Raw genomic sequence first — 23,962 nt, forward strand, 5'->3', positions numbered from 1 at the left:
ATGTATGTGTATATATGTGTGTGTATGTGTGCATGTACATGTGCATGTATGTGATGTGTGTATGTATGTGTATGCATATGTTTGTATGTATGTGTGCATGTGTGTGTATGTGTATATGTGTGCATGTATGTGTATGATGTATATGTATGTGTATAAGTGTATGTGCATGTGTGTTTAAGTGTATGTATGTGTATATATGTGTGTGTATGTGTATGTGTGCATGTACATGTGCATGTATGTGATGTGTGTATATGTGTGTGTGCGTGTGCATATGTGTGCGTGTGTGTTCTGGGTGGCTCTGTTAAGAGGCTCAGTCCTGTCCACTCCCCAGATGCTTGTATGAATAAGGACACTCAGAGCTGGTGACAAAACCTGAGAGCATAGAGTCCTGAGAACCAGTCAGGTCTGGAGATTCTAGACTGAGGTACAAGCCCTGTGTATTCTCTCTTATTACAAGAAGACCTGAGAGCCCTCACCAGGCCTCATCACATAGATGAGATGCTGCCAAGCTGACCTATGACCCTGGCTGGTGATGCTGGGAACGTCTCTGCCTTTCTCCCCTACAGAGAAGGAGGGATGGCTGATGGCTCCCGCATTCCTTTCCAGCCTTGCCAATCCTAAACTGGTCACACTCAGGCCCTGAAGCCCCCCTCCAATCTGACCAATAGGTATAGACAGCAATTGCTATACGCCGAGAGGCTCACCTATCCCTGGCCTGTTGGCAGCAGCTGTACTGACCCCCAATATAAACACCAAGGGCCTTTGCCCCCTCCCTCAGGGACCTGTGACTACATGGCTATATCCCCTCCTGGTCAAAAAGCCTTAAGCCAAACATCTGAGTGTCCAGCTTGACATTCCACAAGTTACACAGCCTTAGATCCTCACTATGAGAACCACAGTCCACAGTATCCAGTCACAGGTCCCCTGCCGGTGTAGTCACAGCCCCTTATCCTCCATCTTGGTCCTCTAGGGCAAGTCAACCCCATATATCCTGGGCTGCCAACCAATCAGGACGTGATTTGCTAAGCCACCTGCTCCCAGCCCTACCTCAGGTCTCCCAGTGACACCTAAGGACCCACGTCACTAATGTGACCCTCCGGTCTTGAGGCCCATTCTCCTACCTGCCAAATAACTAAGGTCATGGCAGCTCTGTGCTCACTCGTACACCCAAGACTGCAAGCCCACAAGCAGAGTAGAACTCTCTGAAGCATCCCCCTGCCTCAGCAGCCACCCTGCTCCTCCTCCCACCTTCCACCTCTGGTTCCCTTCTCATCCATCTTGCCCCAGACTCCAGCACAGAGCTTTCCCAGGAGCTTCAGGGAGGTGAGGCATTGGCAGTTACTCCACAGAGGTGCTGACCCTGAACCAGGCAGACAGATCAGCTCCTTCTTTGAGCACCTCTGTGACAGTCTAGGAACCATGCTACCTCTGAGCTGATGGTAGGTAAAGGGGCCAATTACACACAGGCACTGGATCGGTACCTTCCAGAGGTACACTTTTACAGCTCCCTAGTACAAGGGACCCCAATCGCAGGAACCCCCAGGGGACAGTTGCTCACCTTGGCCACAGTCCTCCCCCTGGTAGCCAGGAGGACACTGCGTCCGACACTTGCCACTCACAGGGTCACAGGCCACACCCGGCCGGCAGGTGCAACGGTGTCTGCAGCCTGGTCCGAAGAAGCCTGACTCGCACTCTGCAGAGCGAGAGGCAAGACAGCATTGAGAGACGAAAGTGAGGTTCTCCAATGGCCTTGGGACCGACCTCCCTCTCCTCCAGAGACTCACCCGCCTGGCAGTGCTTGCCCTGGAAGCCGGCCTTGCAGGAGCAGCTGCCATCCTTTGGGTTACAAGACCTTGTGTGTGACTTCTCACAAAGGCAGTCCTCAGAGCAGCCCGGCCCGAAGGCCCAGGGAGGGCAGGCTGCAGACACAAAGCCATAAGGAGCCTGCCTGCTACAGCACCCCCCAGTCAGCCCGAATCAGCAGGGGTGAGGTCAGTATGCTGCTGTAGCTGAGTCCCCTTCCGGAACATTCTGGGAATCCTAGCACATCTGTGTCCTGAAGACCTAGGGCTAAGAACCAGGGTCTGCATATCTGATAGGCTATCCCTAGGTCATACCACTTTCCAGGTAGGACAAACCCAACTTTCTCCTCCCAAGGAGCTCTTTCACAGATATCAAACACCACCACACTACCATCACCCTTTCTTTCTCTGCTAATCCACCATTCCCTTCCTTCCCTGAGAGTCCACGTACTCAGAGACGGGAATTCTGCCAGGGGCTGGGAAGTTGGTTTTATTCCCCAAGCCAAGATCAGAAGCTTCCTGGGAAGTCTTGTCCTGTTTGTCTGCACTACCAGATAAGAGCTAGGAGTCACACCAGTCTAGGGTCAGTGCACCAGATGCCCATAGGCCAGCCCGGTAGTGATATAGGACTCCAGCTGATATGTCACTGCAAGCCAACCCATCCACAGAGGCTACCATGGTGCTCCCAGCCCAGGGAGAGACAGTGTGCAAAGCACATGGTCCCACTCATACAGACAGATGTAGTAGAACTCACCCAGGTGACAGAAACGGCCGTAGAGCCCTGGGTCACAGAGGCAGGCCCCATAGAGGCGGTGGCACCGGCCCCGGTTAGCACAGTGGCATTTCTTACGACAATGTTTGCCATAGAAGCCCTTGGGGCAGCCTGTGGGGAACAGTTTAGTGAGAATTGAAGAAGTTGGCCTACCAGCTCGGTACTCAGATGAAAAGACAGTTAGAGGCTTAGTCCCCAGGGCAGGAGATAGGAGCAGCCATGCCCAACGGGCACAAGCTGAACCTCCTGATGAGGCCTGTTGGTTGGGCTGGTCAGTCCCTCAGAGCACTGTGCGCACTCACTAGCAGGCAAAGCTCTAAGCATCCTAACCTCTAACCCACACAGAATGCTGAGCCCAACCTCTCCACCCCAGAGGGAGGTTGCAAGTCCTCACCTGGTCAGGACCACACCCAAGCTGGGAGGCCTCAGGGCTAAGGCTGCCTTTGTTTCTTTGAATCTGTCCTGCCCAATTATAAATGTTGAATCCTCAAAAGCTACCACATCCCAATCTCCAGGCTCTTGAGAAAAGAGCACCCCATCTTGCCCAAGGGATCCCCAAATACAATAACAAATAATATCCTTAGCCCACAGACAGGCAGCCTTGAGACAGAGAGGAAGGCAGTGAAGAGGTGTGAGCAGACAGGGTCACAGGAAGAGACAGGAAGCATGTAGCCCCAAAGTAGGGACAGCCAGGGTCTGAGAAACTAACACAAGGTTCCCATGAAGTCTCTACCCCCCAAATCTGCCTGTCTCTTCCCAGAGATCCCCTTCTGCTCACTATACTGGTATATTTTTCACTTGCTGAGGTGTCTGGTGGCCCTCCCCCCAGAACTGCAGAAGAAAAGTCTCTGGGAAGTGACATAAATTCAGATCTTATACCTGTCAAATGTCCCTGAGGCTACCTGGAGCCTGTCATACCTATGGCTCTTTCAGTCTCCGCATGTTTGCAGCAGATTGTGAGAGATGGATGGCGGAGACAGTAAGTAGGGTGGGGGACACCGTGTGGCTGCCTGGCCACCCTATTGTCCTCAGACTACCTTGGGACCTGTGGGCTGGTGTTATGGTTTGAATATGCTTGGCCCAAGGAGTGGCACTATTAGAAGATGTGGCTCTAGGGGGCTGGAGAGATGGCTCAGCGGTTAAGAGCACTGACTGCTCTTCCAGAGGTCCTGAGTTCAAATCCCAGCAACCACATGGTGGCTCACAACCACCCATAACGAGATTCGATGCCCTCTTCTGGTGTATCTGAAGACTGCTACAGTGTAATAATAAATAAAATAAATAAAAAAATATTAAAAAAAAAAAAAAAAAAAAAAAAAAAAGAAGATGTGGCCCTGTTGGAATATGTGTGTCACTGTGGGTGTGAGCTTTAAGATCTTCATCCTAGCTGCTTGGAAGCCAGTCTTCCACTAGCAGCCTTCAGATAAAGATATAGAACTCTCAGCTCCTCCTGCACCACGTCTGCCTGGATGCTGCCATGCTCCCATCTTGATGATAATAGACTGAACCTCTGAACCTGTAAGCCAGCCCCAATGAAATATTGTCCTTTATAAGAGTTGCCTTGGTCATGGTGTCTTTTCACAGCAGTAAAACCCTAACTAAAACAGCTGGGTTCTGTCAACTGTATCCTCTCACTCAAATGTGGTGGTTCTCAACCTGTGGGTTACGACCCCTTTGGAGGTCGGACGACCCTTTCACAGGGGTCGCCTAAGGTCATCAGCATATCAGATATTTACGCTGTGATTCACAACAGTAGCAAATTACAGTTACGAAGTAGCAATGAAACCAGTTCTATGGTTGCAGCATTAGGAAGGTTGGGAACCACCGACTTAACAGGAGCAATTAAAATGGCTGAATAAAGTCCTGGACACCCAAAGATAAAGCCATTCCCTCGAGAAGCTTATTCTCATGAACTGCAATTCTCCCACAATGTTGAAGCTACGGCTAGACCCCACGCAGCTACCAGCACAGACAGAATTCCTTCTACAATCCCAGCTTGTAGTGGCATATTTTCCCTGCAATTTGGGAGGAGCTAAGGTGGGAGGAGTAAGGAGAGGAAGAGGAGAAGTAAGAGGAAGGGCTAGGGGAGAGGGGGCAGAGAGAGAGGAACATGGCAGCGGACTAGCAGTCAAAGGTAGTTGATATATCTAGGTTGGATATTGGGTTACACCCCTAATTGTGTGGGCATCTTGTTATTGAGCATTACCAAACAAATAAAACCATTGGTTAATCATTAAGCATTAGAGTCTCATTTCTACCAGGTACCGTGTGGATGGTGGGATGGTCTGGGCTCAGCCCAGCCTTATGGAGACAGCATGGAAGATTGGCAGAGCCATCTCCCACGCTGGCATCTTGTGGGTGGCAGGGCCGGTGTTTCTGGCTGGCCATTTCTAGCTTCGGTGCACATATGGCCTCTGGCCATGGAACATGGAGGCAGAGCTAAGCAGAGCCACCACCACTTAGTCAGCCCAAGAAAATGCTACTTTAAATATATCACTCAACACCAGCTGGCCATCACCCAGATCTGCTTGAATGCAACCAGGTCTGAGGGGCTCACCACTTCCCCAGAGAATCTATTCCAAATATGTCTCCACCCATGGAGTTGAGCCTCAACCTTCGGTAAGTCCCAGGAAATGGGCATCATGACTCACTAAAGTTCTTTGTCCCCCCCCCTTCTCCTCCAGGCACAGCCTAAAGTCTTGGAGCAAGAATAGGAGTCTGAACCAAGCTCCGTATTTCCTCCCTTTCTTTAGAGTTCCCAGGGGGGTTACACGCACCATCCTCACAGTGGGTTCCAGTGACGCCTGGGGGACAGCGACAGGCTCCTGACACTGGGTCGCAGGTCCCACCATTCTGACAGATGCAGGGAGAGCTACAGTTCTTCCCAAAGGTGTCTGGAGGACAAGCTACAGGGGACGACAGGGAGACAACAGGATTACCAACCAGCAGAACGTGGGGTCCTCCTGGCATTAAAGGCAGCCATTTTAAACAACAGCCTGGAACAGCAAATGATGTTATCTGTACCTCATGGCCCCAGTCACACTCAGGGCAGACATCACTAATCAATGGCTACATCATGACATCTAACACACACCGACCCTTTTAATCAGATGACCTATTTCAGGTGATCCTCACAGCCTGAAGGGCCTGCCTGGTGCCATCCTGGTCTGGAGGCCTTGGGAGAGATAAGGAAGGCTCTGGAGAGATCCATTTCCAGGGTGCTTCAGCTACTAAGTTGTTGTGTAGTCCTAGGCAAGGCTCTGCTCCCATAGGAAGGTTTCAGAGTCCCCACTACCTGTCTGAGAGAAGCCCGCCCACTGGGTCTCTTCCACAGACACCTCCAACAGTCTCAGCTGTTTGTTGATTTGTCATTAGATTCCTGGAGACTGATTGGGAGCATCTCACAGGCTGGCTCACTGGTTCCCAGAGTGCTTCACATCCTAGCACCATGTCTAGTACAAGGGGTGGGGGTTGGAGAACAGTCAGTAGACACTTATCAAAGGGAGGGAAGGTCCAATAGATAAGATGGTAAATGGATGGGATTAATGGGATGGATAGGTGGGTGTGTAGACGGATGGATGGATGGGTGGGTAGATGGATGGATGGATGGGTGGGTAGACGGATGGATGGATGGATGGGTGGGTAGACGGATGGGTGGGTGGGTGGGTAGACGGATGGGTGGGTGGGTGGGTAGACGGATGGATGGGTGGGTGGGTAGACGGATGGATGGGTGGGTGGGTAGACGGATGGATGGATGGATGGGTGGGTGGGTAGATGGATGGATGGGTGGGTGGGTAGACGGATGGATAGGTGGGTGGGTAGACAGATAAATGGATGGGTGGGTACATGGGTGTATAGACAGATGAGTGGGTAGACAGGTGGATGGATGGGTGGGTAAGGAGATAGATGGATGGGTGTATGGGTGTATAGACAGATGAAGGATGGATGGGTGTGGAGATAGATGGGTGGGTGGGTAGACAGATGAATATAGAGATAGATGGGTGGGTGGGGTAGGTGGGTGTGTGGATGGATGGATGGATGGATGGATGGATGGATGGATGGATGAATGGATGGGAGTGTAGACAGATGAAGGATGGATGGGTGTGGAGATAGATGGATGGGTGGGTAGGTACTTGGGTAGGTAAATGGGCAGGTTGGTAGATGGACAGAGAGAGGGGTAGGTGGACATACTCCCTATCTATAGGTGGATTTTTCTCCCCAGAGCTAGCCAGAGGGAACCATACAGAATGGAGGCTCACAGCTCTTGGAGCTCACAGACAATGCTTAGACCCCACCATCAGCCTCACTCTCATTGCAGATGATCCCGGTCCAGCCCTCTGGGCAGTCGCAGCCATCCAGGCCCGGGAGGCAGGTCCCTCCATTCCTGCAGTCATCGCAGGTTAGGCTGCAGTCATGGCCAAAGGAGTGGTCCAAGCAGACTGCAGGAAGACAGGGAGGGGGACTTCTGAACTAGATCCCTAGACTCGGGCCCTTGGGTCAAAGAGGAGAGAGCAAGGGATATCCCCAGCTTCTAAGTTCCAAGGTGAGATATGGGGACCCCACCCTAGGAACCAGGGGCCAGTTGAGCCCTGGATGAGCTTACACATTGTAAAGGGGAACCCCTTCTGGGAGCCCTCCACATTGTACCACAGCATAGCCCAGGAACTGCCATCCCCAAGGGGAAAAGCCAAGGGCAGGCTCATGCCTCACCAAACTTCTCAGTGAGCGTGTGTTCTCCCCGCAACTCCGCTGCCTCCTCCTCAGTCCCATAGTCATCCTGGAAGAGCTGCGGAAGCTCATCCCTCAGTACTGCAATGTGGGGCAGGGGCCGCACAAAGGGCAGCTGGCCATCCAGGTCCACCACGGATTCTTCTAGAGCTGGGGAAGGACACACAGGCCTCTCAGCCTCTGCTGCCCACTGACTCAGCAACACCACCGCCATAGGTGTCAGCTCTTCTCTTTCCTTATTATGGAGAAACAGGATGCCCAAGACCCCTGTAACACTGTGCCCTAACCTATCAATCACTTACCCGACTAGCCTGCTGGCCCCACCCCTACAGCAAGAGACAAGATCACATGGGGCCCAGAAGATGGTAAGCCAGCTAGACTGCCAGATAATGTGGGCTTCTGGGAACAGACACCCAGAAGGTAGGGGTTCCTAAGGGGAGGCTCACGCGTGCAGCCCCTGCGGTCCTCATCCAACCGGTAACCCGCCTCACAGAAGCACTGGAAGGAGCCAGCCAGATTAGAACAGTGGTGTTCGCAGCCGCTGTGACCAGAGGCACATTCGTCAACATCTGCAGACAAACAGGGCTGCTGGGGTTGTGCTCCCATGGTAGGAAACCTGGAGGACACTTCCTGCCCTGGCTGTACCCAAATGACAAAGTCTGGTGTCTATTCCTCTAAGCAGCTAGTAACACTACCATCACCCTACCCCACCCACAGTGACTGCCTTAGAAGTCTTTCCCCTCAAGAGTGAAGGGACAGTGGACATCTGCCAGGAGAGTCATTTAAGGAAAAGGCAAGAGGAGCCAGTGCCTACAGACCAGAGGGAGGGAGGGAGGGAGGGAGGGAGGGAGGGAGGGAGGGAGGGAGGGAGAAGCAATGGTTGTGTGTGATTTAAAGTACATGATTGTATACAAGCATATGCTTCTGGCTCTGTGTGAGTCTGGCTAGCTATATGTACAGCTTGTGTGTAGTCCATCAGATCATAAGCAAGTTTATATGTGGTCAGGATGGGTGTGCCTGAGCATACAGCAGGCACTTAATCAATGCCCACAAGCAGAACAGGAAGCAGGTGGATCCCATGATCACCTCAGGAGGGCCAAGGCTGACCCCTAACCACCCATCCGTTACCGCACCACACACGCTCACCCTCACAGTCACAGCCGTCCGTGCTGAGCCGGTAACCAGCGAAGCAGCTGCACTCGTACCCACCAGGAGTGTTGGCACACACCTGCTGGCAGCACGGGGAGTTGGCACAGTCGTCGATGTCTGTGGGTCACACACAGGAGCCTACTGGTACCACGGATACACATATACCCTCCCACAATCCCACGGCCACAGCTCAGGCTCGCCCATACCCTTGTGTACACGCCTAAACACAATCCTACCTGACCAAGTGTGAGACTGTACGCAATCACTTGCACACGACATACAATCATGCATATAGCCACACAACCACACACAGCTGGAATGAACAGTTCCGTGGACATCTCTCACCCTTCCCCCACTCCCACCATGCCAACCCAAGCATTCAGAATCCTTCTGAGTGGGATGCTGACTCTTGCCAGCTCTCCTGCAGCTCCTGCTGAGCCCAGGTCTTCATGAGCAGCAGCAGCAGCAGGAGAGAGAGGGAGGGAGGGAGAGAGAGAGAGAGAGAGAGAGAGAGAGAGATCCAAGCCATGGCACCAAACAAGTCCAAGACTTGGTGCAGCAGCGAGTCCTGGGGATGGAGGGGCAGGGCAGCCTGGAAGGGACTGGCTCGCACCAATGCAGGTCTTCTGGTCTTCATCCAACTCGTAACCACGAGGGCAGGTGCACAGGGGCCCTGTGCTAGTGTGACTACAACCGTGTGAGCAGCCGCCGTTGCCAGCCTCACAGCTGTTCACAATCTCCATCTCAATCCCTGTGAGGACATCTCAGTTGGGATGAGGGATTAGCACACCCTCAGCAGCCCCTGGGGACCCACACCCAGGGCTGCCCAACTGAAACTGACTCTAGGGTCTTGGGGAGCCACATTAGTACCCCAAGCACCCCCAGTCCGCTGCTCGCTGCTAACTCACGGTAACACTGTCGGCCGTCGGCACCCAGTTCATAGCCTGTGTGGCACACGCACTTGAAGGATCCCTGGGTGTTGAGGCAGCCGTGAGCACACTGGGCCAGCCCCAAGGCACACTCATCCACATCTGCAAGGAAGAGTCAAGGAAGGGGAGTTAGGGGCTCCTGACAGTGGGAAAATAGTGGTGGTGGCTGATATCCCAGGGCATGTTAACAGCTTTCTGGCTTAGACAGCATAGCATAGACCATGCTGTCCCATGACACAGCTTGACAGACAGGGGACAGAGGGGACCCAAGTTGTGTTTCATGTTGAGCTCAGAGGGGGTCTTTTCTGTTTGTTTGTTGTTTTTGTTTTTAAAATATATGTGAGTACACTGTTGCTCTCTTCAGACACATCAGAAGAGGGCATTGGATCCCATTACCATGTGGTTGCTGGGAATTGAACTCAGGACCTCTGGAAGAGTAGTCAGTGCTCTTAACCCCTGAGCCAGCTCTCCAGCCCGAGGGAGTCTTTTCTGTTGCACCAGTAATAACTTCCTACTGCAGATGTGAGATGGGTAGGTAGCTATCCACTTTCCCCACCCTTCAGGCACCTGGGTATCTGACATGCCACTTGGGAGGTGAACTACCATCTCTCTGAGGGCCCAGGAGCATCACAATCACCCTGAAGTCACTGGGCAAACGGTAAACTCCCTAAGGCTGCTCTTCACAGACTTACTGTCTACAGAGAGGTCGGGACAGCACACAGCTGGGGATGTGGTCAGGTACACACTTGGCCTGGCTGTATGACAGCAGCCAGCAAGATGAAGGAATGAATTCTGGAAACTAGGGCCCAAATACAGTCAACGATGCATTTAACACCACCTGCCCCAAGAAAGCCCAGCACTGACTCGTTGGGACATTTTCTGGGGTATATAGGTGCTCCTTTTCCCTCCCCCTCACTTACCTCTCCTGAGCCCTAAGGACCAGGTACTAGTTGGACAATATAGGAAGTGCGTTTAAAGCAGAAACCCGAGTTCCCTCCCTTCTCCTGCAGAAACATTGCTGGGTTGGAGACAGTTCCTTGGGTGTCTCCCGCCCACCCACTGTCAGGGAGAGGAGACTAGACCCATCCACCAGGTGTCTCAGGGACGTTGGGCTAGAGAAAGCAACCTACCTTCGCAGGCTTTGCGGTCTGCAGCAAGCTGGTAACCCGGGTGGCAGCCACAGTGGGCAACAGCCCCGAGTGCCTGGCATATCTGCATACAGCCGCCATTGCCATCTGCACATGGGCTTCTCCCTGGATACCAGAGCCAGAGGGATGGAGGCAGAGAAAAGAGATGGGGAAGGGGACTCTGTCAGACTCAGAATCGCCCTCCAGTGCAGGAACCCCTCTCTGCTTCAGCCTGTGACGTGGTGCTCCAGTTATAGTCAGCTGCGAGTTCCCCCAATAAGTCTCCATAGCCAAGGTCAAGGCTCCAAAGGCTCTGCCAGAACAGTCAGTACCCCACCAAACCCACGACTTTCAAGTGTCATGGATCCAAAAGAATGTGCACCATGATAGGAAGCAAGGCTTAAACAGAAGGCCTTCCAGCAAGGAGGTTGTCAGCCCAGGTGAGCTCTGACTATGAGTGTGGCCTGCTTCTCCCAGTTCTCTTGATTTGAGATACGGTGTTGAAACAGACACTGGGGCTAGGAGCCCCAAACCATGTGATCCCCAATCCTCTGACCCAAGGATCTATGTGATCTGCCAACCCTATGACCCCCTCCAAGGCTGTTGGGAGCCGACTCTTAGCCGAAAGTGGCTATCATCTTTACAGCCATCTTGAGCCATATACCCTGACAAGAGACTTGTTTCAACAGCCTGCAATAGCTGAGCGCACTCTGATAAACATCTTGTTACACTGTTTAGTGCCCCCAGCTGCCAGGTGCTCCTGGTATCCATGGCTACAAGGCACGTGACGTAGTGGCTTCAGTTGAGATTGTCCACGAGGGCAAGTCACGTGGTAAAGGGTATAAATACCCGGATTTCCTTTCTATTGAGGAGTGAGGAGTAGGAGGTAGAAAGTAGGAGGTAGTAAGTAGTAGGAGGTAGTAGGAAGTAGGAAGTAGAGGAAGGAGTGAGAAAGTGAGAGGTGTCAGGAGACTGAAGGAGTGAGAATATAGTAAGAAGAGAGGAGAATAAAGAAGAGACTTGAAGAGACGCCACCGGACTCTGTCTTGTATCTATCTTTTGCGTCTCTCGCCCCTTTTTCCCCCTTCCTCTGTCCCCACTCTCTCTCTTGCTAGACCCTGACCTGCGGACCGGAGCAGCAGAACCGGCCGGCCTTTACAAAGTAGCAGAACCCGATGGCTGTTACAAAAGAAACGGCAGTTACACAAGGCCTTATGCCCCTCTCAACCCTGATTCCTTCAGTCCTGTGAAACTCTCACCTTTGCATCCCCCAGCCCCACGCATGGCTCCAGCTCTGCGATTCCCTCCATCCCGTAGCCTTTGCACTCCTGTGACCCCCTGAACTACTAACAGCCCCAGCTCTGTAACCTATTCAGCCCTGTGTCCCCCCAGTTCTGTGATCTTCCAGTCCTGAGATCCCATGCCATTCTACCCACATGCCTGGCCTTGGCCCCCTCCTATTGATACTCACTTTCTACTGCACCAGGGAGTCTCAGCACCTGCTCTGTCCCACTTCCACATCCGGGCGAGGGGACTCTGGTCCCGCCCCACACACTCCTTTAGCAAAGTCTTGTTCTCCTATGTAAGCAGCCAAAGTCCCAGGGAACTCCAGCATGGCTGGCTCCTCCACCCAAACCCCAGACAGACATCTAGGGAACCAGAGTGCCGTCTGCATCCTGAAATTCCTGCTTGGAGAACCTGTAATCTAGTAGCTCTCTCACCACGTCTGCAGCTCAGCCCCCCACCCCCAGCAGCCCACACCTCCCTCCTACCACCAGATATGCTCATATCAGCTTCTTCCCTGGATCCTGGAACCCCTCATTCTCCCAGCTTCACACTTACGGACACAGCGCCTGCCATCCTCCTGTAGCTGGTACTGGGGTCGGCACTGGCAGCGGTGCTGTGTCACGGTGAGCTGTACACACTGATGCTGGCAGCCACCATTTCCCAGAGTGCAGGAGCTGATGGCTGAGGACAAGAAAAGCTTAGATCAGGCCAAGAGCGCAGATCCTCGTTCCCACACCAGCAGGACCGCTGATGATGAACCCTCACCAGCCTCCTAGTTGTTCTCAGTTCCCGGAAAGCCTGACTTTACTTCCCCAGTCACCTACAGGGTCCACAGTACAGTGGAGCTCTCTCTCTCTGAATCCTCTAAACCCAGCCCACTTAAGGGCTCGATACAAGGCAGATGACCCCGCCCCGATGGAAGCCCAGCATCCCCCAGCACAAAACATGAAACACCAGAAGGCTGTTGAGAAGTAGCTGGCTCACTCCCTGACAGCAGGCTAGGAAGCATGGCAAGATCTACCCTACCGTCTTGGTCCTCAGGCCAGAACAAAAGGACACATGTGGAACTTCTACAAATGGGCGCCACCTCACCTCACAGACCAGGGAGGCCACACCTCACACCCAACCAGAGTGTCCAGACTTCCCAGAATCCATAGTTCCTCAGTGAGACCATGTCCCAGAGGGCAGCACCCTGTGTCTCCTGATTGGACTGCTGCTTCAGGGCATGGGAAGAGGGGATGGGCTGGCCTGATAGGTGCCTGCACACATGGATGAGGTCACTCATAACCTCAGCTAGCCTATGGAGACGGGGGAGATGCTTTGACTGGCAAGGCATGGAGAATGGACATCGAGTTTCCACCAGCAGTGGTAGCCAGCTCCTGGTATGGATTTGGTTACAATGGAGTCTCTGGCAATGGCCCTGTGGTTCAAGGAAGTTAGCCGTAAGCCCTGGAGGGGAAGCCACAAGAATGCTGCCCCTGGCTGGGAGGTAAGGCTGTCTGCCTGTGGGCCTGAGCCCAGAGCTGTGTCAGCAAACCTGAGACTCATCACTAAAGCACTTTGGGTGGCAATGCTCGGCCCTAAGATGCTGCCTGGGGTGTGGGAACACTGTCAACTTTGAGCAGTACGGTCCCTGGCTTAGCTTGGAGATATGGTTAGTGACTGCCTAGGAACTGGAGTCTGACACCATTGGGGTCAGCACTGCATGGCCCAGGTGCTGGCAGCTGCATGGGCCTCGTGAGATCCCTCGGGGATCTGAGAAGGCCGGGCTTCCTTCAAAGCAAGCTTGCTTAACAGTCACATTGCTCATACAACGGCTCTCTTCTCACATGAAGCACAGCTGGGGGAGCACATGGAGGCCCCCTTCTCTGGGGCAAAGCCAGCCATGAGGAGGCAGTGACTGATCTCCTGGACATCCAGGGCCCCTGATATAAGCATGAAGGGAGAAGCCACAACAATTTCCTACAGAACTGAGGTAAGCCTGCCAACCTGAGACCTTCCCCATCTCTGCTGGGACCCCTAAACTGGATGCAAGCCATGCTGACCCCAGGCTTGGCTGACCTCACCTGAGTCATCTGTTCAGCCACCATCCCTCCCTCCTGAGGCGTCTGGGCGCCCATGCATGTGGCCTCAGCTGACCCCACATTCCTGGGGGCTCTGTTTACTCGTGCTCACCACACCAACTGCGTCCCTACTCGGGACACGTAATAGGAACCAGAAGCCCATTCTGGCAGGCCCGGGGAAGGCACAGAGGGGCATGATGTCTCAGCATCTCAGCAGGAAGCACCATCCACCAGGAGGGAAAGGTACTCCATCTCCAAAGCAGCCATGTGAGCCCACCATGGCTGGTGTTAAAGACTTGGAATTCCAGTGCAGCTTCACACCCTCAGGACCATCCCAGTCCTTCACTCCACAGGGCTGTGTCTGCCCAGATGCTCCCAAGCTGAGCACACCAGGGAGCCGGGCCAGCATCACCCAGCACATCCTTTGTGGATTCTGGGAAAGCTGAGCCAGGCAGATTTTTGTCCTCGCTGCACTGGGCTTCACAGCTTCAGGCACGGCCAGGGTCTGTGTCTCCAAGCTCCTCAAGTTACTGAGACACAGCTGTAGGACACACACTCAGGACCTCTGCCAAGACCAAGGCCAGAGGCTCACATCTGGTGCTAGAAATCAGACCCAAAGTCAGACATGAGCAAAGCTGAAAGAGGTCTTTGGAACAGAGAGAGGTCAGGGGCTAAGAGACCTTTAGAGCAGAGGCCAGGGACTGGCCTCCCTGTAGGGCGTATGGGTACATACTCATAGCAAATGCCTCAGCCAAGGTCGGTGAGACACTTAAAATCACAGTACTGGAGATACAGGCAGGAGGGTTGAGAACCCCAAGCCATCTCAGGCAACAGGGCCAGATAGGTCTGGCTCTACAACCTTCCCCGTTTACCTAGCACTCGGCATGGGTCTGTGATCTGTGTATAAGTGTGCAAGACCCTATATGGTCCCGCCCCATAGTCCCATCCCCCAGTTCCCAAGGCCTCACTTAGGCCTCTGCCCACTTCCAGATCAGACACAAATGACTATACAGTTGGGTGACATTCTATATTAGAGTCTTAATGTCTGTGCGTTCCTGCACCACCTACACCCCCACCCCCATACCCGCGCCTGTCCCTCACAACTCAGGCCCCGCCCCGCCCCATCCCACCTTCCCCTCCACAGCTCCACCCTGCCTCCCGCCCCGCCCATTCCTGCCTCTGCCCCGCCCCCATCCCACCCCATCAAGTCCCGTGCGGAAGCTCTCTGATATGACAGTGTTCAGAGGCTGGGTCTTATGCCTTAATTAAGGTTAGACGTGGTCCCACAGATGGGACTTTGACCACACCAGGGTCCAGAAGGGCTGGCACCTTACTCTTGGACTTGCAACTGTGAGAGAAATAAAACCCTGCCGTTTTAGCACAGGGTCACGGCAGACTTCACTGACAGCACAGCTGGGCTGCGACTCCACCCACAGCAGGCAGGAGTCGCACTACTCAGGATAGGGTGTGAAATACAGAGCTCTGAGGAAGGTTCTGTGGAGGAAGAGCCTGGACCTCACAGAAAATACATTTCCTATAGGACAGAGGGCTGCTTGTGTCAACATGTTTAACATTCTTGGATGTCTGACACCCCACCAAAGGGCACTTGTCTGGACACCACCTGTACTCCAGGCTCAACCTTGGGGCTTGAGCCAAGGCCTCAGAGCCTTGCATCAGGAACACCTCAGGTCGTACAGTTGGCTGCACATGGGGTGAGAAGATGAGACACCCACACTGGGCCTTGGGGAGGCTTTAGGCTTCAGCCTCCAGACCATAAACTCACCTTTATGCATGGACTATACAAGAGCCAGGTCTGCTTCCAGCCAGCTAAGCCAAGCTTATTAGCTGCTCTAATGCAGCCTCCAGATCATTCTGGAGGATTGGGGCTGGCTCAACTGGTGTAGCCATTAGGTGCTGAGAGCCCTCACTATGCCCCATCAGTGACCAGAGCAGTCTATCCTTCTAGGAAGCCATGGACAATTTTCTACTGCCAAGGCTTAGCTCCCAGCTGCACCCCTCCAGGGAAACACACTGGTCCAGTGAGAGGCCTCACAAGAGATTCCCAGCCTTCCTCCAAAGCCGTTACCAAAATACCTGGTGAGTTACGGAGATGGCGGTTAGATCCTATAAGCAGGACCACTCCATCACCAAAGCGATGTTGGGCTTTGTTGACATTGAAGCTGACCCAAGAGCAGAAGAATGAGTCCCTCCCATAATTCCCCTACCCCCTTTAAGCCAGCACCACCATTACCCCCTGTGGCATGCCATCTCCCTGTATGCCCACTGACTGTGGCTGTCTAACCTCCCCTGCTGGGTTTTGCACCCAGTTCAGGGTTTGTGCTCTGTCTCCTGGCAGTACTGGGCTGGGAAGAGACACCCAGTAGGGGCTACTCAACCTCAGTACCCCTGTTCCTCTAGGCCAAGTGGAAGCAGTCCCTGCCCTGTGAAGAGCCAGGGTAGGATCATGAGACAGAGAAGGGACTGACCGCAGCAGCTGCTTTCTCTCTTCCCACCTCTCCCTCAGGCCAGGCCTCCTCAGGCTTCTTGGGGCTGGGAAGCTGACCCCCTTGTGCAACTGTAACCCCTGTCAGGTTTTGGAAGGACTGTGAAATGGGCAGAGCTGCATCCACGGCTCCACGGGGATGGGTTTTGCAGAAGAGCCTGGCAATATGCACATTTGAGCTGCCTGTGGCTTTGGCCCCAGACCAAGCACACTGCCAGCAGCAGTCTCCGGGGCCCAAACTGCTTTCCTTGTGGCTTCTCCTTCAGGAAGGAGCCTTGGGGACAGACTGGAGCCTGTAAAGTCCTTTACTGTCTAAAAGCCTGGGGAGTGAAGACTCTGTGTACCACAGGTACATGCAGGTGGAAACAGGCCAAGGGCAAGGCTGGGCAGTTTTCCTTCTGTCATGTGACTCTGGCAGTGGCAGGACCACCACGGGTATGTTAGCAGCAGAGCCCTTCCCAATGGTGTCCATCCTGAGCCAACAGGTGCAACATAAAAAGGAGAGAGCCCCCCCCCCTTGTAATGGTGCTAATCCAGTGACAGCCATGGTCCCACAGACTGGTTCTATTTTTCCTTCAACCCAGAGGGTATAAGGATACATCCATATCCAAGACCATTGCCCAGGTCATACTGAAAGCCGCTAGACAAGTGCATGCCGCTCGGAGCCCCTCAGCCACACGGAGAAGGAGGGCTCCCCTCATGCTGTTATGATACCCTGAAGCTGTTCCCCTCCGGAACTCTGCAAAATGTCACGGGAAAGCAGGAACACTCCTGGACCATCAGCCAAACCACCACCCTGGGCAGGCCCTACTTTCCATGGCCGGGGAAAGAAGGAATTGGCTCTTGCCCAAGCACAGAAAAAGCTAGAGCAGCCTCAGGCCTGGCTGCCCCCCTGTCCCCACCTCAGAAATGAGACAGAGGACAGAGCACCCCAGGAGAGTGCATCCCAAATTGTGGGTGGGGCCTTTCTGTTCCCATTGCATTGGTAGCCATGACAGGGGACAATGTCCTTACTATAATGGGTTAGGAGCAAAGTCCTTAAAATTCTCATTTTTAAGAGCAGGAGAGGGCTCAGCAGTTAAAAGCACTGGTTGATCCTGCAGTGGACCCGGATTTGGTTCTCAGCCTCCACATGGCAGCTCACAAACATCTGTAACTCCAGGTATAGGGGTTCCAACCCTTTCTTCTGGCCTTGAGGGGTACCAGGCATATGCATAGTGTACACACATACAACAAACATTCGTACACATAAAATAAAATTTAAAGAGAGAATGGAAGTGGGAATCTTTCTGCTTTTTATTTCTATGCTTAGAGCATTTGGTGCAGGGTGTGGAGGCTACTGCCTGAAATCCTGGCACTTGGGAGGTGGAGGCTAGAGGAACAGATATTCAATGCCAGCTCTGGCTACAAAGTAAGTTCAGGCTTGCCTCAGCCTGGTGACACCTTAGGAAGGAAGGAAGGAAGGAAGGAAGGAAGGAAGGAAGGAAGGAAGGAAGGAAGGAAGGGAAGCAGGAAGGGAGGGGGGGGAGGAGGGAGGGGGGGAGGGAGGAAGAAAATCAGAGCCAGAACTTACCTATTTCCTATCCTGGTCTATCCGGCCTTGGAAATGAGTCCATGGCATGACCTGTACAGGGTCCTCCACAGGGCCCAAGATAAATACCACCACTCTGGCTCCCTCAGGCAACCTCCAGAGCTGCTCAGCCACCTCCATCCCAAGCCAGCACCTCAGGGCAACCACAGCCAAGGCAGTCCCCTCAGCGACTGAAAGGGCCATGGGATAGAGGTTGAGGGACACCCAGGAACTCCTGAAGGAAGCTGCCAGGAGGCCCTACTATTGTTCTAGAACCTTCTCAGACCCTCACAGGGAAGGCAGTATCTGGTGGATCCAAATTGACACATCCAGCTTCATCATAGAAGCTCCCTAGGGCTGGGAATGCTGGGAAATGAGTCTGTCACAGGCACAGTGAAGGAACAGGGATAATGCTCAGGGATTCCCAGAATACCACCAGACACTTACAGGGAGAGCAAGGTGACCCTAAGCAGAAGTCATCAGAGAAGGAAAGCCACTGTGCCCGGAGGAGCCAGTGTGGAGAGTTTGCCCGAGCATCTCTTAACAGAGACATAGGCCATTATCCTGCTGTCCCCAGACATAGTAAACCAGGATGTCATGATCTCAAGAAGCTTCCGTGTAAATCCCTTGTTGAAAGTTACAGTTTAAAAGAGAGAGATAGAAAGACCCTCTGAGGAGCCACATCTGACCAATATCCATGAAGTCAGACAAACTCTCAGGTAGGAGAGGTCAGGAGGCAGGCACGGGTATGTGGAAAAGCCGTGGAAACCCCTAAGAGCCTTTCCATGTAAACAGTGTTTGGGAACAGCCACAGGGGCAGTGAAGGCTATCAGCAATAAACACATGCCACGAGCCCAACCTTCCGGGGCGTCAAGGGTACAGAATCTAGTATGCCTGTCTCCAGCATAGCAATGGGTGGTGCGGGCACAGGACCAAGGCAGGATAAAAGGATATCCCTCCTGGGCGCCCTGAGGCTGGCAGCTCAGTACCTCTGAGCAGTACCACCAGTCACTCTGGGTCTAAGAAGCATCCTCCTCTCTGACTGTTAATGATGCGTGTCCTCCTGGCTTTTGATTCTCTCAAGGAGTCTCAGTGACGGTCACTAGAGTGTCCTAGTCCTGGAGCCAGCAGCGGGGGTCACCCCTCACACCATTCTCCAGGGTCACCTTTCTTTAAGGAGTACCCTACCTGACAAGGGTAGTCAAGACTAAAGAGCCCATGCCACAGGCTCCCAGAAGGGCCAGCAGGCAGGCACTGAGTTCCACTCTTGTAGTTACCCGCCGGAAACACATGACAACATTGTTGCATCTGCTTCTCCTTCTCACTCCGGCAACTGCCTGGCTCCGGGAGCCTCCAGAGAGTACAGAGGCCGGGACATGTATGTATGGGGTGTAACCCCCCAGGGCTGGCACATGGCCAGACATATGGCAGCCAAAGACCAGGCTGTTCAGAACTGGCGCAAGCTGTCTGGGTCTCCAAAGTAGAAAGAAGGGGTGCCTTCCCTCAGAACAACAGAGGGAAGGATCCACTGTGTCTTATGCAGGGTGCTTGTCCCCAGATCCAGGGTGCACTATGAAGACTCCTTTGCCTAACTTTAGTGTTTCTTTAGATCTAAGCTGTCAGGGGCTCTGTGTCTTCAAGAGGCCACTAACCCCTTCCCTCATAGCAGAGCCTCTACATAGTCAGGGCTCTCTGGTTGCCTCTCACCACTACTGAAGCTCACATGCTCACACCCTCAGGCTTCCAGAGAATTCCTGCTCTCCAGACCAAGAAACGCTTCTATTCACACAGCCAAGTCTCAGCCTTCCTTTCTTCCTACCACCCAAGAGCAAACCAAGGAGTCCCCCACCCCATGTCTTGGTGGCAGCCCAGCTAGGCCTGAGTCCCCACAGATTGACCAACCCCCACAGATGGTATTAATCTCTCAACAAGACTCAGCACAGTTACAGAGCATGCCCAGCTTGGGGACACAGGGAGTGCAGGAAAGGTGCTGTTGGGACTCCCAGGCAACCATGCTCTGCAGGAAGGAGCTGCCAAGTGCATAGCCCAGTGCCAGCCCACTCAGGCCTAACCGGGCCCCTTCCGCAGACCTGAGTACATTCTGGAGAGAGAGTTTCACCAACGGCTCAGAGCCCCAGGGAGGTGACACTTACCCAGGCAGGTCTTGCCATCAGTGTGGAGCCGGAAGCCAGGTTTGCACTCACAGAAGTAAGAGCCAGGGGTATTCACACACCTGTGTTGACAGCCGCCATTGTGTGTTCGACATTCATCCACATCTAGATAAAAGAGTGGAGTTACCGGCTAGGCACACACTGGACCAGGCTCACTGCACCAAGCAGACAGATGGTATATGAACTCAAGACCTTCTCAGACCATATCTAGTTCCCTCGTGACCCCAGACATAGTCAGTGCCCATTTTCCATGGTTGGCATTTCCATGTTTGGCATGCCCTGTTAGAAATAGCTACTAGAGGAAAATTCAGCATGGGCCACTGTCTTCTTTATACCAGGTGTACAGAACCCTAAGGGTAGGGCCAGCCCAGGCAGGGCTCCTAGGAGGAGCTTCAGGGTCAAGGATGGACTCTAGTCATGGCCAGCGTCTCTCTGTCTGTCCAGGAAGCAGCCTCCTTTCTGTTTCTCAGTGTTCCCTGAGATTTGTCTGCTGGGAGTGTAGCCCTCACTCTGCGGTGCCCCTTCCAGGAGGATTTCCTGCAATGTCTATGGTGACCAGGTGTCTCTGATCAAAAAATGGGGATGTAGTGAGGAGCTGACTGGCTGGGTGGCAAAGGGCTCACCCGGAGCCACATGAGGGTGTCCTGCTCTGTGTACTTGTCACAAGAGGCCAGAAACAAGGGCACCAGCCCCTGCTCCCGGTTCACAAGGCCACCGTCACACAAGTCCTCAGCTGATGTGAGAACAAACGCCTGCCATACTTGAGGAGACAGAAGAGCCAGGGTATGATGGGGGTTTCAGACCCCACGCTAGAGGGGCTGGGGTAACAACATCCATCTCAGGGGATCCAGAGAGGACTGGTTCCTGAGCTCAGAACCCTGGCAGGTCACAGAAGCACACACGGCTCAGCTGAGGTAACGCCGGGGACTTTCTCAGCCAGCTGGTCTGTAAAACTCGAGATAGTCTGGGCATTCTTGGGTGTCACTCTTGTGTCCCAACACTGAGGATAGGTTGAACAGGCTTAAGAGCGTTGACTCTGAGCCACCCTCGGCACCCTGGCAAGGGATTCTAAATCCTCCCAGGCCAGTCCATGGAAAGTGGCCAGTCTGCACGTGGCTGCATGCTCAGGCCCTGCTGACCACAAAGGAGGTAGCCTGTGAAGGACCTCTGGGCACAAGGCAGGTGTTTCTCAATAGGACCCACACACACATACTTGTCCTCTGTACCCAGGCATGCCAGCTATGGTCTCCCTGAGTGCTCACACATGCTAGCTCTCCACAGTCCTTTGAGACAGGGACAGTCACCAGCCCTCTGCTGTGTGCAGCCAACTCCTCACAAGGGTGCATGATCACTCCCATTACACATTTGCCATGCACAGATAGGGCCTTTATCACTGTCCCCTCAGTGCCTCTTAGGAGGGGCTGGAATACTGACTCCAGGTTCAATTCCTTCCTATGTTTAAAGGAGGCTTCCTGGACACAGAGGATGTACTAGGTGAGTGACAGTTTTTAGGCTCTCAGCACCGCCATCCTCCTGGAGTTAGTGTCTAGACATAGCAGGCCCATTCTAGGATGAAGGCTTTGCCCCCGACATACCCCTGAAGCCCTGACAGACAGGCGTCTTCTGAACGGAGACAAACCCTTTTACAGAAATAATTGGCACTGTGAAAGCAGGGTAGGACCCTATGACCTAAATCCTGCTCACTTCAACGCAAAGTCGGCCACATGGCGGCAGCACAGAGCTATACTCAGCGCAGAGGACCTCTAAGGTGCTTGCTGAGCCTACAACTGGAGCTTTGGCCATGACCTGAGGAGCCACAGGCTCAGCAATCCTCAAAGTTAGCATGGGGGGCTAGATGACGTCCCAAAGGTGTCCCCACCCAGAACACCATACAGCAAAGTAAAAACTGCAGACAGCACTGAGCAAAGGACTTTGACTTGGGAGAGTGTTCTGGATTATCTGGAGGGTCAGAGAGAGCAAGCTGGAGTGGTGGTTAGGTCTGCCACCTTGGCGTTTAGGAGGCTGAGATAGGAAAACCACCAGTTCCAGGCTAGCCTATGCTACATAGTATCCCTGTGTCTCAAAAATTAAGGACAATAATAATTGATAAGGAAGGTCAGAGTAAGAAGAGCCATCAAGATGGAGCAGGAGTCAGAGACTAAAAGACACATATGGCTGGCATTGAGGATGGAGGACCAGCTATGAGCCCAGGATATACTTGACCTCTGTACGCTGGAGATGGCAGAGGTTGGCCCAGGTTTGTTCTCTGCTTACACATCAATTCTAGCCTCGTAGAACTCCTATTTCCAGAGCCAGCAGGTAGTGTGTTGTTGTTGTTCTTGTTGTTATTGTTGTTGTTGTTGGAGATAGGGTTTCATATAGCCAAGGCTAGCCTCAAACTCACTTTGTAGCCAAGGATAGCACTGAACTCCTAATCCCCTGCCTCCACCTTCTGAGTGCTGGGATTACAGACATATGCCACTACATCTAGATTTTAATGAAGCTCTGGGAATGGAAACCAGGCCTTTGTGCCTGTCAGGCAAGCATTCTCCCAACTGAGTTACACCTCCAGTCTGGGTCTGCATTGTTTTAAGGCACCATACAGAGACTGAACTACCAGCGATCATGAAAAAAAAAAAAAAAAAAAAAAAAAGAGTACAGACAGCTCTGTTGTTTGATTCAGGTCTTGGGAGCTGCTGTTCTGTGAGACCACAGTTTCTAGCCTGGCCGCCTGACTCAGTAGTTCCTGCTGGAGGTCACTTGCATGGCCAGGGTCAATGAGAATTTTCTGCCTCTTGGCATCCTCAGAGGCTATGTTCCCTGGAATTTCTTATCCCACAGGCCCGTGCTCCAGGACTGCGCAGACCTCCCACACAGACAACGGAGCTGGGGTCACACTGACTGTGCAGTGGAACCATCCAGAGATGCTCAGAAAGCAGACCCTGCTAAGAGCAGAGACAGCTAGGCTGCCACTGTAGCACGGACACCCACCCTCCTGCTGACCCGATGAGCGTGAGCCTGAGCACCGCATGCCCGTCAGCAGGACCTGGGAGTCAAGAATGGAGTCTGCTTGTTCAAGGGGCTACTTCTGGTAGCAGGCAAACCCACTGTCTACTGAATTCCCAGGATTACCGGAGAAGGACCATCCAGCTGGGGGAACAAGAAAGGTCATTTTAAGTAGTTCTCTCCCCCCACCCCCTGCTGTTGCCAGTCACTGGGGACTTGGCAGCCTCGGGACAGGATAAGCGGCATATGCTAGCATTGCTGTGCCAACCTGGGCCAGTTCCCTTGGGAGCTGAGAAAGCCTGTAAGTACCTGCTTAGCTGAGGCTGAGGCTGGTGGTGCTGAAGGGAGGCACTAAGAACACCATCAGGACAGACCAGGGCCACCAATCCTTATCCAACCCACCAGTTCCTGGCCCAGCAGCACACAACAGTCAGAGCTAGCCAGCCACCAAATGTTGCCTCTGCGGAAACCACTTCAGAACTTTCTTAAGCTTCACCATGGCTTCCAGAAAACACAAAGACCTCCAGGACCTTGCCAGCAAGCCCACTCTGCCAGGTACCAAGTGAGAGCTTTCTGTTGCCACAAACAAGACATCAGGTTCTCATTCTTGTAAGTCATACTCCACAAGCCTTCTACCTCCTGCTGCTGCCCCTGAGAAAGGCTCAGAGCAGGGACTGGGCTCCAAGCTCTCCAAAGCCTGGGCTTGCCCAACTGGGACCTCCTGATGCTGCACAGGCTCCCAAATGCCACTTTCAAGGCAGGAACATGCCAGCCTGGCTTAGGAAGAACCTCTGGGCAAGAGGTCTGCCTAGAGTTGGAGGCTATCGGACCCTCACATCAGGTGACACAGACAAG

General features: G+C 53.4%; 1 protein-coding gene across 1 annotated transcript in view; it reads right to left on the reverse strand.

Moving 5' to 3' along the window:
- Megf6 (multiple EGF like domains 6) overlaps window positions 1-23,962 on the reverse strand; it is a 101,053-nt gene that overhangs the window by 10,496 nt on the left and 66,595 nt on the right. Inside the window, exons 5-17 of the mRNA XM_028757797.1 lie at window positions 20,084-20,206; window positions 12,350-12,475; window positions 10,511-10,633; window positions 9,360-9,482; window positions 9,065-9,202; window positions 8,449-8,568; window positions 7,749-7,871; window positions 7,285-7,452; window positions 6,882-7,013; window positions 5,352-5,480; window positions 2,557-2,685; window positions 1,785-1,919; window positions 1,559-1,693 (exon numbers count right to left, since the gene is read on the reverse strand). Coding sequence (XP_028613630.1) covers window positions 1,559-1,693; window positions 1,785-1,919; window positions 2,557-2,685; window positions 5,352-5,480; window positions 6,882-7,013; window positions 7,285-7,452; window positions 7,749-7,871; window positions 8,449-8,568; window positions 9,065-9,202; window positions 9,360-9,482; window positions 10,511-10,633; window positions 12,350-12,475; window positions 20,084-20,206 — 1,704 coding nt within the window. The remainder of the gene's footprint in view (window positions 1-1,558; window positions 1,694-1,784; window positions 1,920-2,556; window positions 2,686-5,351; window positions 5,481-6,881; window positions 7,014-7,284; window positions 7,453-7,748; window positions 7,872-8,448; window positions 8,569-9,064; window positions 9,203-9,359; window positions 9,483-10,510; window positions 10,634-12,349; window positions 12,476-20,083; window positions 20,207-23,962) is intronic.

This window comes from Grammomys surdaster, unplaced genomic scaffold (genome assembly GCF_004785775.1).
Source record: "Grammomys surdaster isolate TR1022 unplaced genomic scaffold, NIH_TR_1.0 126185, whole genome shotgun sequence".
Lineage (NCBI taxonomy): Eukaryota > Metazoa > Chordata > Mammalia > Rodentia > Muridae > Grammomys > Grammomys surdaster.